At 46.0% G+C, this 12,065-nt stretch overlaps 2 protein-coding genes across 3 annotated transcripts in view; one reads left to right on the top strand and one right to left on the bottom strand.

The window, feature by feature from the left end:
* CLEC16A (C-type lectin domain containing 16A) overlaps positions 1-9,529 on the bottom strand; it is a gene marked incomplete at its 5' end in the record, with an annotated part of 69,111 nt that extends 59,582 nt beyond the window's left edge. For both annotated transcript variants that reach the window (XM_084271019.1, XM_084271020.1), the window contains 3 exons: positions 667-800; positions 2,178-2,306; positions 9,450-9,529. In XM_084271019.1, coding sequence (XP_084127145.1) covers positions 667-800; positions 2,178-2,306; positions 9,450-9,529 — 343 coding nt within the window. The remainder of the gene's footprint in view (positions 1-666; positions 801-2,177; positions 2,307-9,449) is intronic.
* A 1,906-nt stretch (positions 9,530-11,435) lies between these two features.
* On the top strand, positions 11,436-11,782 carry DEXI (Dexi homolog; the record flags this gene model as incomplete). The annotated part of the gene is made up of 1 exon (XM_084270883.1): positions 11,436-11,782. The coding sequence occupies exon 1, from the start codon at positions 11,501-11,503 to the stop codon at positions 11,780-11,782; it is 282 nt and encodes a 93-aa protein (XP_084127009.1). The 5' UTR covers positions 11,436-11,500.
* Between the last annotated feature and the right edge of the window lie 283 nt (positions 11,783-12,065).

Genomic DNA, 12,065 nt, shown 5'->3' with positions numbered 1-12,065 from the left:
GAGGTTAACAAAAATTAAAAACCATTATGCTAACCAGCTGTATTTAAAGTAACAGCTAGCAATAAACTACTTGATGCTTGAAGATTCAAATTTTTAGCTAAACAGATGGCTTCAAGTCATAATATAAGGAAACTGCTCCCTACAAAAGTCTTCCAAAAAAAAGGTAACAGATTATACTACCTTAATTTACGTCAGATTTCGTGTTAGTTAACACTGAAACCAATTCTCTTTTCCTCCCCAAGTTATAAACTCTCTAAGGTTTGTATATGACTTTCTCTTCCTGACAGTTGTGGAGGACTTTAAACCAAGTATTAATTCCCTGTCCTCTCTACATGTTTCTAAAAACCTTGACATAAACACCACTGGCTGAATGGCAGCTCCAACTATGTCAGAACAGCTGCAGTACAAATTAAACAACCAAGTTACACCACATAATATGCAGCAGCAAAGGGAACATTTCAGACCACAACTAATTTGCTGATTTAAAGAACCCCCTGAAATAAGCAAAATGCTTCAGTACTACCAACCAACAACTACTTTTGTACTACTGAAAATTTACATTAAAAGGTACTGTGGAGTCAAATGTCACTAGGATTCAATTACATTAAATTAGAGGGATTTTCAATCAAATTTTTATTGAAACAAACAATTTTCAAGTGCCCTTACACAGTGATGTTTCATGGCTGATGTTCTCAAAAAGGATGTTCAGAGTCTGCAGAAGCTGCACACACACGTAACGACCAGACTTCTGACGCAAGATGTTCAAGAAGAAAACAAACATATTCTTCTCCAAGAAAAAGCTGGAATGCAATAGAGGTGTCATTAAATCACTTGCTATATTTAATAGGAACATAATTTTACTAGTATCAGAGACAATTCTAGGAAGTTTGACAAACTCCATGTTTTACATTTATGAAGAATTATTTTGCAATTTTTTTATCTGTATAACAGAAGAGTATTTTCCAAAACCCTTAAATACTAACTAGGGAACTTAAACATGAAAATTAAGCAGAAAGGGTATTAAGAAATCAGAGTCTATTATTTATACTGTATTTTATTTATCAGGCAGCTTCTCTACCTTGAATCACGACTTTGAAGGGGAGAGCCTTTAAACAAAGGTTATGTTTAGTTCATTTCCTCTTTTAAAGCTAACACGCTTTTTGTCTTTGAGACTGCAGCCCTTATTTTTGATCTACTTCAGTTTCCTAACCTCCTGAAGTTAGTGTTTCAAAGTTTATTGTACAATTCCAACAGAAGTGAATGTCTGCAGTGCTTTTAAACCAGAAAGGCATGCAACATAAACAGAACAGTGTGGATTCTTTCCTACCAGGACATTGCAAATACATGTGTTTGCACATTAACTACAGAAAAAGCTCCTCATTCCTCAGAGTCTCCCAAGCAGAGGAAGCCACGAGGAATGTGACAGAGTTGCAATATAGATATAAATAATCAGAATATGTTAGTTTTCTTTCTTTTCCACATCATAACCCAATCATGTTGATATCATCTTTTAAAAAATAAAACCAACCACTCCCTAAATAAGTAATTAAAAAACCTGAACGCTTTACTTATCTTTATAATAGAGGAAATGCTTTGAAGCAAACAGCCAAACAATGGGCATTAATAAAGTCAGATCTGCAACTGTGAATATCTGTTTGGAAGATTTTCTGCCACACTATTTTATGAGGAATGAAAGAATGTCTGAACAAAACCTCTAAATATCATAGCTAAATTAAGGTGTCTATTTGTAGTATCTTATATAAATTGAAGTGAACAAACTGAAGTCAGATGACATTAATAGATGTACTCAGTAAATCTTATCCCTAAAATAGGTTAGATTGTGTATTTGTATGAAAAATTTGAGAGTCAGTACATGAAAGGGGCTCTGGACTAGGAAGAGTTTTTCAACAGAGCCAAATTCTCCATTTCTTTGCATGACAAGAACATAATCGTAGAACCACAGAATGTTTTGGGTTGGAAGGGACCTCAAAGATCACCTAGTTCCAACACCCCTGCCATGGGCAGGGCAACCCTGCTTACCTGCCTATTCCAGAACATAGCTTTCTATTTACAGTCATGAAATACATTCTTGGAAGAGTGAAATGTAACTAGATCTCTATGCAACTAATCATTCTTCAACAACAAAAACAGAGTTAAAGTTGCTTAGAAGTACTTACTCAAATACTGAGCTGTCATTCTGGTCCCCCCATATAAGGATCTCTGTTATAGAACGAATAGTCTCCACCAGCAGGTTGCGGTTGTGATCCGTTACTGTTGTGTTTTTAGTCAACACATGATACATGTACCTAAAAGAAAAAATAATTACAAGTAATATACTATTCTGCCACTTTCCCAGGCAGCATGTTTGTCTGCTCTCACTGGAACTTAATGCAGCCACACATACACACAGGACATCTAATCACTGTATGTTTTTAAAATCCTAAAATTTCTGCTGCAGAGAGAAAAGTAATTGTTACAAAATCTGTGACAAGTTAAACAAATCCATAACTAGCCCAGTGAGCCATGAATGCCTATGCATATGGTAACACGGGACTAGGAATTATGTAGCACTTGTCCCATGGCAATTAACCTAGTGCATTTCTCCTGAAGTGCCTGAAAGTCAAAGGAGCGATGAGCAAGTGAAGGGAGAAGCAGCAGCAGGTAAGCATGGAACAGCTGCTAAGAAAAAAAGGGCAATTCTGGAGAGAGTCATGTGCAGATCTAATTAGAAAAATCAGATCACTCTTGTCAGCAATTTCATGGTTGATACATCAGAACTGTCAAAGATTATTGATTCATCCTGGCAAAGCTTACTTAACAGGTCTCTGGCCCTTCAAGCTCAGCAACACTGATGCAGAAGGTGGCCAGTTCCAGCTTCACTGTCTCAAAGGGCAGAAGTTCAACACTGCCCAGTGAAGCTGAAGACAGCACGTCTGTATTGCACAGGTGATGGGAAGCTTAACAGAATCTGACAGGCTTGTATTGTAAGTCTCAGGAAAGGATGCACATTCACCTTTTTCTTTTTCGTTTTTCCAAAAATAAGATATTATATCAAAGATCCCTCCTAATCCCCCCCAAAAAAGGGGGGTGAGGGGAGAGAAGAATGTAATTACTATTAAAACCAGAATCACCACTGCTTTTCCATCCTCAGATTTGTTTGGGGGGGGGGGGGGTTGGTAGGCTGGTTTTGGGGTTCTTTTTTCTTTTAGATGGTAATAAAGCAAAAGGATTTAAGAAAGATACAGGATTATGAAAGTAACTACATAAAGATATAATCAGATAAATTTAATGTCATTTTAAAATTGCAGGAGCTTTTGCAGATCACATATTGCTATACACTGCAATTTATTGAAAGCCAGGAGTAACACCTGAGCATTCAGGATTATCTGTGCAATTTACTCACAAGTGTTTGGGAAGGAAGACAGATTTTTCCATACTATCAACTTTCCCATGAAAAATGAAGTTAAGCAAAACTCCCAGGACCTACTTTTGGGAAAAAAAAAAGCCTGCATGGCATTCAATGGAATTTTGGATTCCATTGAAGTTTGTTCAGTTATTCAGGCTAAAATTTTTGAAATCTTATTAGTTGGATACAGCAGTTTAGTAGTTCAAGAAGCCAGTTTTTAAACGACAGATCCAAAGACCTCAAGCAGCTATTAAGCAACAATAAATATACCAATTTTGCTAAGCTCCTGTAGTGTTCAAGGAAACACTGCATCTCCACAACAAAATTTTGGAGTACCTGGTTTAGAGTAACTTTCAGAACCTTAGGTCAAAACTAGACTTGAAATCATATTTCAAAAAACAGTATTCCCATCAAAGTTATCTACAGTAAGAAACTGCATCACTGCACAGGGCAAACATGCAGCTAGAGACTAAATACCATCTAACTGAACATATATATGAGGCTGGTTCAACTACTTACCAGACTTATGAAGACAAAACAAGGTATCACCTAGCTTCAAAATCTTTTTCATGTTTGAATTCAATAAAAAAAAAAAGTTTGATCATATTTGTAGTTTACTTAAAATCTGCAGAATTTGGTTTGGGAAATCTTCAACTGCTGAGCTGCCACCCACTTGGCTAGAGCTTCACAGGTCTTGTTGCAAGACACAGTCTGTCCTCATAAGCCAGGCAGGAAGCAGAAGCTCTTTCAGCCAAGTTTATTATGCTGTTATAGTAAAATGTTTGCTGATCTTGATGTTGCTTAATCATCAAATAACAATTTTACTGTGTTGAGTACTGCACAAGGATACTGAGAGGTAAACAACTCTCAGAGTTCACAGTTTTAACAAACTTGATACACCACATGCTCCCTTCCCTCCCCCAAAATGAGTAATGTGGTAAAGCCTACATCATATTAATGTTAAGCTACCAGACAGCAGAGGACAGAGGATGAAAAAGGGAAGAGAGAGCAGGAGGAGGGAAAATATTGGCTTTTCATACTCATTCTCTTCAGTAAAAAAAATATTCTCCTTCATGTTGTTTTATTCCCCTGATAAATCAATACTCATTTTCAATTCCAAAACAACACTTGTTCAAACTGAAAACATTCTAGGAAAAGTTGATTCTCAGCTATCTCCTACAGTCATAACTGCCCAGTCATGGGCCACACCACAGGTCACTAAATGACAAGTCAAAAAGCACCTGCAAATCCTCTTCCACTAATCTGAGGATCATGGATCAAGGCCCCTTCTATAGAGACTGACAGCGTCACGGCTCTTAGTGAAGATGTGAGAGTAAGTCTGATCACCTATAAGAATTCCTGGGGCTTTCCAAAACAGCACATGGCATGCAAACCCTGCAAAAGGTTCCCTTTATGGCACTGTATGTCTAATCAGGACAGGGAATCAAATGATGGAACAAAAACTAAAGTCACTGCTCTGAGCATACATCAGTTAATGGAACAAGGAACAGATGAAGACAATTAAATCAGAACAGTTCATTCCACAGCATAGTAGTTTTCCTGAGAGTTTAAGACAGTAATTAGTACTGCTTCATATACTTGAGCATATTAATTTTTGAAGTTTTTATATAAATTTTCATATACATGAACATGTACTTCTCATTAATAAGTTACATTATGCAAACTCAGGAACAAAGTTTATTACAACAGCAGAACTCTGGGAATGGGAAGCAGTGGGAAGAATTACATGCTGTTACCTCTCTTCAGGAGTCCATGGAACAGAGACCATTTAAAGGTAAAAAAGCAAGAAACATCTAAGTCAGGGATATATTAGCTCCAAATTAATTTACTACAATCAACGTTACTACAAGTTCCTTGATTTGCTAACACAGGCACTTAGAGAAAAACTGGGCTTCCTTTTCAAGTTATTCCTTTTCCTTCTTACTTGAAAAATGAATGAAAAAGCATGCACATACTTATTTTTCTTACCAGACATGCAACCCACCACATCATGAGAATATAAAGTATCCCACAAATACAGTATTGTTATATTTACATAAATCCTTAAAGCCTATATTTTAATGGTGATTATAAAGGGTTCAAGTTTGTACTCCAAAATGATAAACTCAAGAGGAGTTTGTCTGATTGAACCCAGCCTTCAGATAGAGAGATGAAAACAAAGAAAGACCTACCAAAAACCCACCACACAGGAAGTGTCAAAGCACCCAATATCATCAAAATCATGGGAGATTTTCCCAGCAACTCACAACACACAAAATTCTGAACATTCTTCTGGTAAGAAAACATGTTCAAAGGGGTAACTCATGAATACAGGAAGCATGTATTAATGCCTTTCCTACTTATTATTTAATAAAATACACAAAAACAGGTAAGAGTTCAGGATGTCAAACACTCAAAAAGCCCCAGACCTAACCACAATGTGCTTGCTTGTTCATCACGCTGCCTACTGCTACGTAATTACCTATTGTTCTCACAGAGATAACTCCATGTATAGCACAGACAGTACTGGAGGAAATGAATCAGCTGTGAAACAAGTCTTCAGCTATAGATGACATAGAAGATGACACTGTGTCTGATCAACTACTGAGAAATGTTCAGCACCCAACTCTAATGATATGAAACCTTTTGTGCAATCAGTATGCAATTAAAATACCAAGTGTGGAAGCAACAATGGAAAACATACCTGAAGGTAAAAACAGAGCTTTGTAAAATACCTTTAAGAAAAGTTGGGGAGAGGAATTGCATCTAGAAACAAAGAGCTTACAAGCTTACAAGTTCCAAAGCCTTTCACCTTAGCAATAATGCTAAAGATTTTGCCCAATGAGCTTTTCAGAAAGCCATTATAATATTACCACTGGAATAGCAGGAAAAGTTACATAAATCCTCCCCATCCATTCCAATGCAAAGTGAAAGTCTGTAGGCTGATGGGGAAAGAAGATACAGTTACACTCTGCATGAGACTGGACCACGCACCTGCTAAGGCTAGACTACTTCCAATTGAGCAATATGAAAGACCTTTTTGGTACTTTAACCACAGGTCACAGTTTCTGAGGTGAAGAGCTGCAGAAGCAGAGGACAGCGACTATCACAGCAGCTGAGGAGGACTGCAAGAAACCCTGACCTAGAGAAGAATGCCTGGCTTACGTGCAAAGGCAGGACACCAGAGCAAAACACAGCTCGTGAGAAAGCATTAACTTCCAGTTTGTGTGGCAAGACTGACTGCTGTCCAGAACAACCTTCACCTATTTGCTTTTAGAACTGGAAATAAGTAACAGAGGACTATATAATCGGGAGGGGAGGGGGGAAATCTCATTTTAAACTGCTGGATGCCACCTTTAAGTGGGTTCTGACCTTGTTTCAGACACAGTCTCATGTAAAGATAAACAAGTCCTTTCAGACCCTTTTCACAAGCGATCACTAACATAGTTCCTGTTCCCCAAGTACCTAGGCTTTCTCCATTTCCTAGGTTATTGTCATTCTTTTAATTACTAGCCAAAAAGCACCAAAATAAAAAGTGTCAGAAGTACCCAGGCAGTGCATAGTACTGCTTCATAGCGCCAGTAGATGGCAATTTGGTGAGGTATTGGAAAACTGGATTAAATCAAAACTGTTTTCACTAGACCAAAAAAAACTATCAAAACACTTAACACAGAGAGCCTCACAACTCTCCTCTAGCCAATCCATTCAACAGCACATTTGCAATAAGACCAAACATCAAAATTTCAAAAGCCTCAAACAGCATGAAAGCTGATGGTAAAGAAACAGATCCAACATTTACTGACCAAACGCTGTACCTCTCTCAGGCTAAACAGGTGCATGGTTTACAATTTAAACTCTTCAGGTTAAAAAATAAAAGTATTCCCCTGAGGGTGGTCTGGGTTAATTTCACACTTGTAACATGGCATAATATACCTTTTATAGGCTAACCTAACCAGTGACAGCAAGGCTGGCACATCCTACTCAACTCATTCACACAGAACACAACCTGGATTTTTGACGAGTTGAAAAGATGAGAATGCAGACACCTCACAAGATGGTGAGATCATCAAGACTGAATTCCTTTCATGACCCCAAAACATGCCCTTTCTTTGCCCTTTTCCCTTCTGTTGGTCTACCCACTTCAACTGATACCTCAGAAAAGCCCTAGGTACCTGCCTTGGCAGCTGACATCTAGCTAGAAACTGAAATTCATACAGCCTAGCTAAACACTTAAAATACACACAGTCTAAACAGATCAAAGGTCTTGGCTGTCCCTTACATCCTACATTTAGATTTCCTAATTAAAGAAATCACATGCAAAAAAGCAAACAAACCAAAGGTAATATTTTAGTAAATAACTATACAAATTGTCAGACAAGAGTCAAGTGCAAGCCCTAACAGCCTAATTCCCTTCTGCTGCAAATCAAACAAGCTAGCACTTTTTCTACCTTCTCTGGCCCTGAGAGAACATATGATCACTTATGCGTATGATCACCTCGCCTAAAGCATTCTAATATCCTCTCATCAGCCTACTTTTTCTAGATCTAAACCAAATTTCTTCAAATTTCATCATGAAGCAGCGTTCTTGCTCTATTTTCAAGTATAATATAAAAACAGATAGATCTAAAGCTCCACTAGAATTGAGTAGTACCCAACAACTACCCCTTGTATATAAATAGAACATGTCTTTTACCCTTTTTTCCCACAATGCCAGATCATGTTGACTTACTAGTCCAATGTACCACACTTTCAAATTTACTTTCTGCAGTGTTACCGCTTCATCAGTTTTGTGTTTACGACTTGTTTGCCCAGTCGTTGGTAGACAGTCATGCACTTCACTTAGTTTTGCTGGTTTTGAACATTTTTCCAGTTGAGCAACGAGGACCAGAATCCATAAATTACCTTGATAAAGTAACTGCAAGATCCAAATCTTGTATAAGTGCATTCTCAATACTGTCAGACCCCACTGACGTCCTTGTAATTTAACTGATCAGGGAGATATAAGTGGCTCCTAGTTTCCAGAGACCTTTATGTCCAGTGACTTCACTTAGAAAATGCTCTCCCTCTTAATGACCTCCTTTTCTTGTTCAGTAGAAAGAAAAGCTAGAACTGCAAGTGCCATTTTTCTCGCAGCAGGACCCTTGAAAGGGTGCAGAGAATTTAACACGGTTTCACCCCTGTCATCTTTCCAACTCTCCAGTGGCAGAGCTAGGAAAAAATATTCCACCTTCTGCAGTCAGCAGCAACGCAAGGACAGCAGGCTCCAGAGACTGACGGGACAATTCTCAAGCTCAACGGCTCTACTTTGGCGCCAGCTGATTATCACTCCAGCCAGCGTACAGCCCCCGGACCTGCAAACCAGCACCCCGAGCACCGTGAATCACCGCTGGCTGCCAGAAGCCCCACACGCACCCCTGAAGGTCTCCACTGCTCACAGGCTGGCACCACGCTCCTCACTTCCCTGTCTCAGCCATTTCCAGGAAACAATCAGAGTTCTCTGCCAAGAGGAATGTGGTATTTCTTGTGTTCATCACCTCTTACACTCTGTTCCACCGAGCAAGCCTGTGACACTGTTGGACGCCTAACTAACACGCATGACAGTCATGAGTGTGACACGACACCACGGAACTGCCTCTTCCCTGAGGACATTTGGGGACGCAGAGGCAGAAACAGGACTGATTTCCCTCAGACACCGGCCCACGGGGCGCAGCCAGCCCCCCCTGCACCGCTGGTGAACTGCGGGACCTTAAGGCTCGGGAGAGCTGCGCCACACAGACAGCGTCGCCTGCCGAGCCGCCTCCCTCCTCCGGGACACCTCCGAGCGCGGCAGCCCTCTCCGAAGGGAAACCCTGCGCCGAGCAGCTCCGCAGGCGCAGCCCGCCTGCCTACTACCCCCCGCGCCGGCTCGTCCCCTCAGATTCCCCTCAGGTCCGAGCAACGCCAAGCGCGGCACGGCCCAGCTCGGCTCGCTCCCACAGCCCCCTGACAGTCCCGCGCCTCCCCTCGCGGCTGCCCCCGAGCCCGCGGCCCGCCTCACGCTTACTTGAGGTGGTCCAAGGAGTGGATGCTGCGGGCGGCCTTCCCGTGCCCGCCACCCACCCAGCTGCGTGAGCGGCCGAACATGCTGGCGACGAACGCTTGCTACACCCGCAGGGTTCTAGGGCTTCATAGTTCCGCCGGGAAGGACGGACGGGAGAGCGGTGGCCGGACGGGTGGAAACCGGGACGGAACCCCAGCCGCGGCGTCCACCGGCGCACACAGGCGCCAGGGCGCATGCGCGGGCGGGGTACGCTGGGAAGCGAGGTCCCGCGCCCCGCCCCGCCCCGGCAGCGCCGCGCGGACCGCAAGTCCCGACAGGCACCGGGGCGGGAACGTGAGTCCTGACAGAGCCCCGCCTTAGCCCGACACTTTCGGGGACGTCTGCTCCCCCGGGACCCCGTCACGGCCCGACACCGGCCTGGCAAGAAGTGCGAGAGGTCCCGGGGAGCCCGGAGTTCTCTTCTTTCCTGTCAGGATTTCCTCGGGGAAGTGGAAACGTGTCCCAAAGCGTCCTCTGGGGCCGCGCGTCAGCGCCGCCTCCCCTCAGAGTAACGCAAGCGAGCCCGGGGGCGGGTGCTCCGCCCTTGTGGGCAGGTGGGCTGCGGGACGCCTGCCCCTTCTCCAGCCACAGCTTAGCGTTGTGTCCGGTTATTCCGTCCCTGTCTTCAGCAGTTACGAGTTAGAACTTGTTCGGTTGAGAGAGGGCTGTTGAGTTAGAAAAACATGTAACTGTATGTAGCCGATGCGATAAGGCAGCCTCTCAAGGTGCGTGTGTGTGTGTGTGTGCGTGCGCCTGCCTGCCTGCCTCCCAAGGGCATTGGCGTTTGACAGAAAATTGGGCCCCTGTCGCTCCCTGTGGTGACTCAGAGTGGAGCAGTTCTGGTGGGGCCAGTCCTGACCCAAGGGCGCAGGACGGAATGGCAACAGACGTTCGGCTGCTGGCGCTCTTAGGATGGCTGTTCCAGTAAGGACCGCACATTGAGCTTTGAATCGGCTTTAAAAGAGAAAACAGCGAGCGGTGCCATGAGCGCCTGTCCTGATCTTGGCTTAGATGTTGTTGTTTCACCCAGATCAAGAAACTTCAATAAAAGCTGAAGAGCTTGTCAGCCGGTGTCATCCCCCCACCCCACAAAGCGCCCGAAACATCATGCCTCGGGCAGTGCTTTGATGGAGGGAAAACCGTGGTGGGCAAAGAAATGCTTCCGCAGAAACCGAGAGGAGCCCGGGCCCCGCGGCCGCGTCAGGAACTTCCCGGGGCGAAGAAACGGACGAAACATGTCCCCGCACGGCCCCGGGTGCCGCGGGGCCAAGCGGCTCGGGGAAGGCGAGCAGCCCGTAGCGCAACACACCTCCTGTGTCCTCCAGCCCGACGCGACCAGCCCCTGCGCAGGGGGAGCGGGACTCGGCTGCCGGTAAACTCGGCGGAGGCCGTCACTGACGCTCCAAGCCAACCAGCAAGGGCAGGGGCGGGCGGGCGGGCGGCGCTGCGAGGGGACGCGGTGCGGGTAAACAGCCGCGGCATGCGGCGAGGGCAGGCGGCGGAGCGGGGAGGCGGGGGCCGTGCCGCGCAGGCCGGGGCTGCTGGGCTAGCTGACGGCGGCAGGTGCTCCGGGCCGAGCACGACAACGCGCCTGCGGGCTCCTTCCGCAAAGTTTGCGGGCGGGAGGAGGGGAGCGGCGGCGGGACTGCAGCGGCTGGGTTGGAAATGCTCCTGAGGAGCCTCTTGCCAACGGCGGGGCTGCGGCAGCGGCGCTGAAGCCCGCGCTGGCCGCCCGCTTGCCGGGACGCCTCTCTCTTCGGAGAAGGAAGGGACCGAGCCGGCCGCTCTGCGGCTGTGCCGCCTCCGCGCCCCTGCGGCGCTCGCCTCGCTCCAGGCTGCGGCTCCGGGGTTTCGCCTTTCCTGCCAGCGGGGCTGCGGAGTGCGGTCCTGTGGGCCCTGCTCCCGGCTCCGCCGCTCTCGCCCGCCCCCCGCCCTGCGCCGGCCGGGGAGGTCGGTGGCCGCTGCAGCACCCGCAGCCCCAGCCGCCGGAGCCCGCTGCAGCCCCGCACGGCTGCATGCCCGCCGCGGTCTCGGCACGTCTGGATTCGCTGGAGTCCTGGGCCTTCCATGCACTGCTGGTGCTGCCCTATATGTTTTACGTGGGTTTGTTCTTTGTCAATGTGCTGATCCTGTACTATGCCTTCCTGATGGAGTACATCGTTCTCAATGTAGGCATCGTCTTCCTGCCCGAGGATATGGACCAGGCTCTGGTGGATCTGGGGGTGCTCTCCGACCCTGGCTCCGTGCTCTACGAGACAGACAGCGAGCTGGACGTCTTCGATGGGTACTTGGAGTGACGCCACGGGGTGTCTTTCCGAAGCGACTGCGGGGTGACGCCGCCGGGGCCGGGTGTCCCGACATGGCCGCAGCTCGGGGACCGTCTCGGCTCCTGCTGCTCAGCATCTTCTTTTCCAAATGCCCCCCGCCTCCGGTGCAGGGACGAAGTGGGGCGGCCGGGACCCGCTGCCTCCCGGCAGGGCCGCGGACACGCAGAGGGCTGGCGAAGGAAGTAAGTGATTTCCTCGGGCTGGTGCTGGACAGCGGGGCGCTCCCGGTGCCGCTCCGCCTGCCCTCCCCTCC

This window comes from Gallinula chloropus (genome assembly GCF_964237585.1).
Source record: "Gallinula chloropus genome assembly, chromosome: 15".
Lineage (NCBI taxonomy): Eukaryota > Metazoa > Chordata > Aves > Gruiformes > Rallidae > Gallinula > Gallinula chloropus.
The sequence above is the reverse complement of the archived record's forward strand: the minus strand, read 5'-3'. Positions and strand labels throughout refer to the sequence as shown.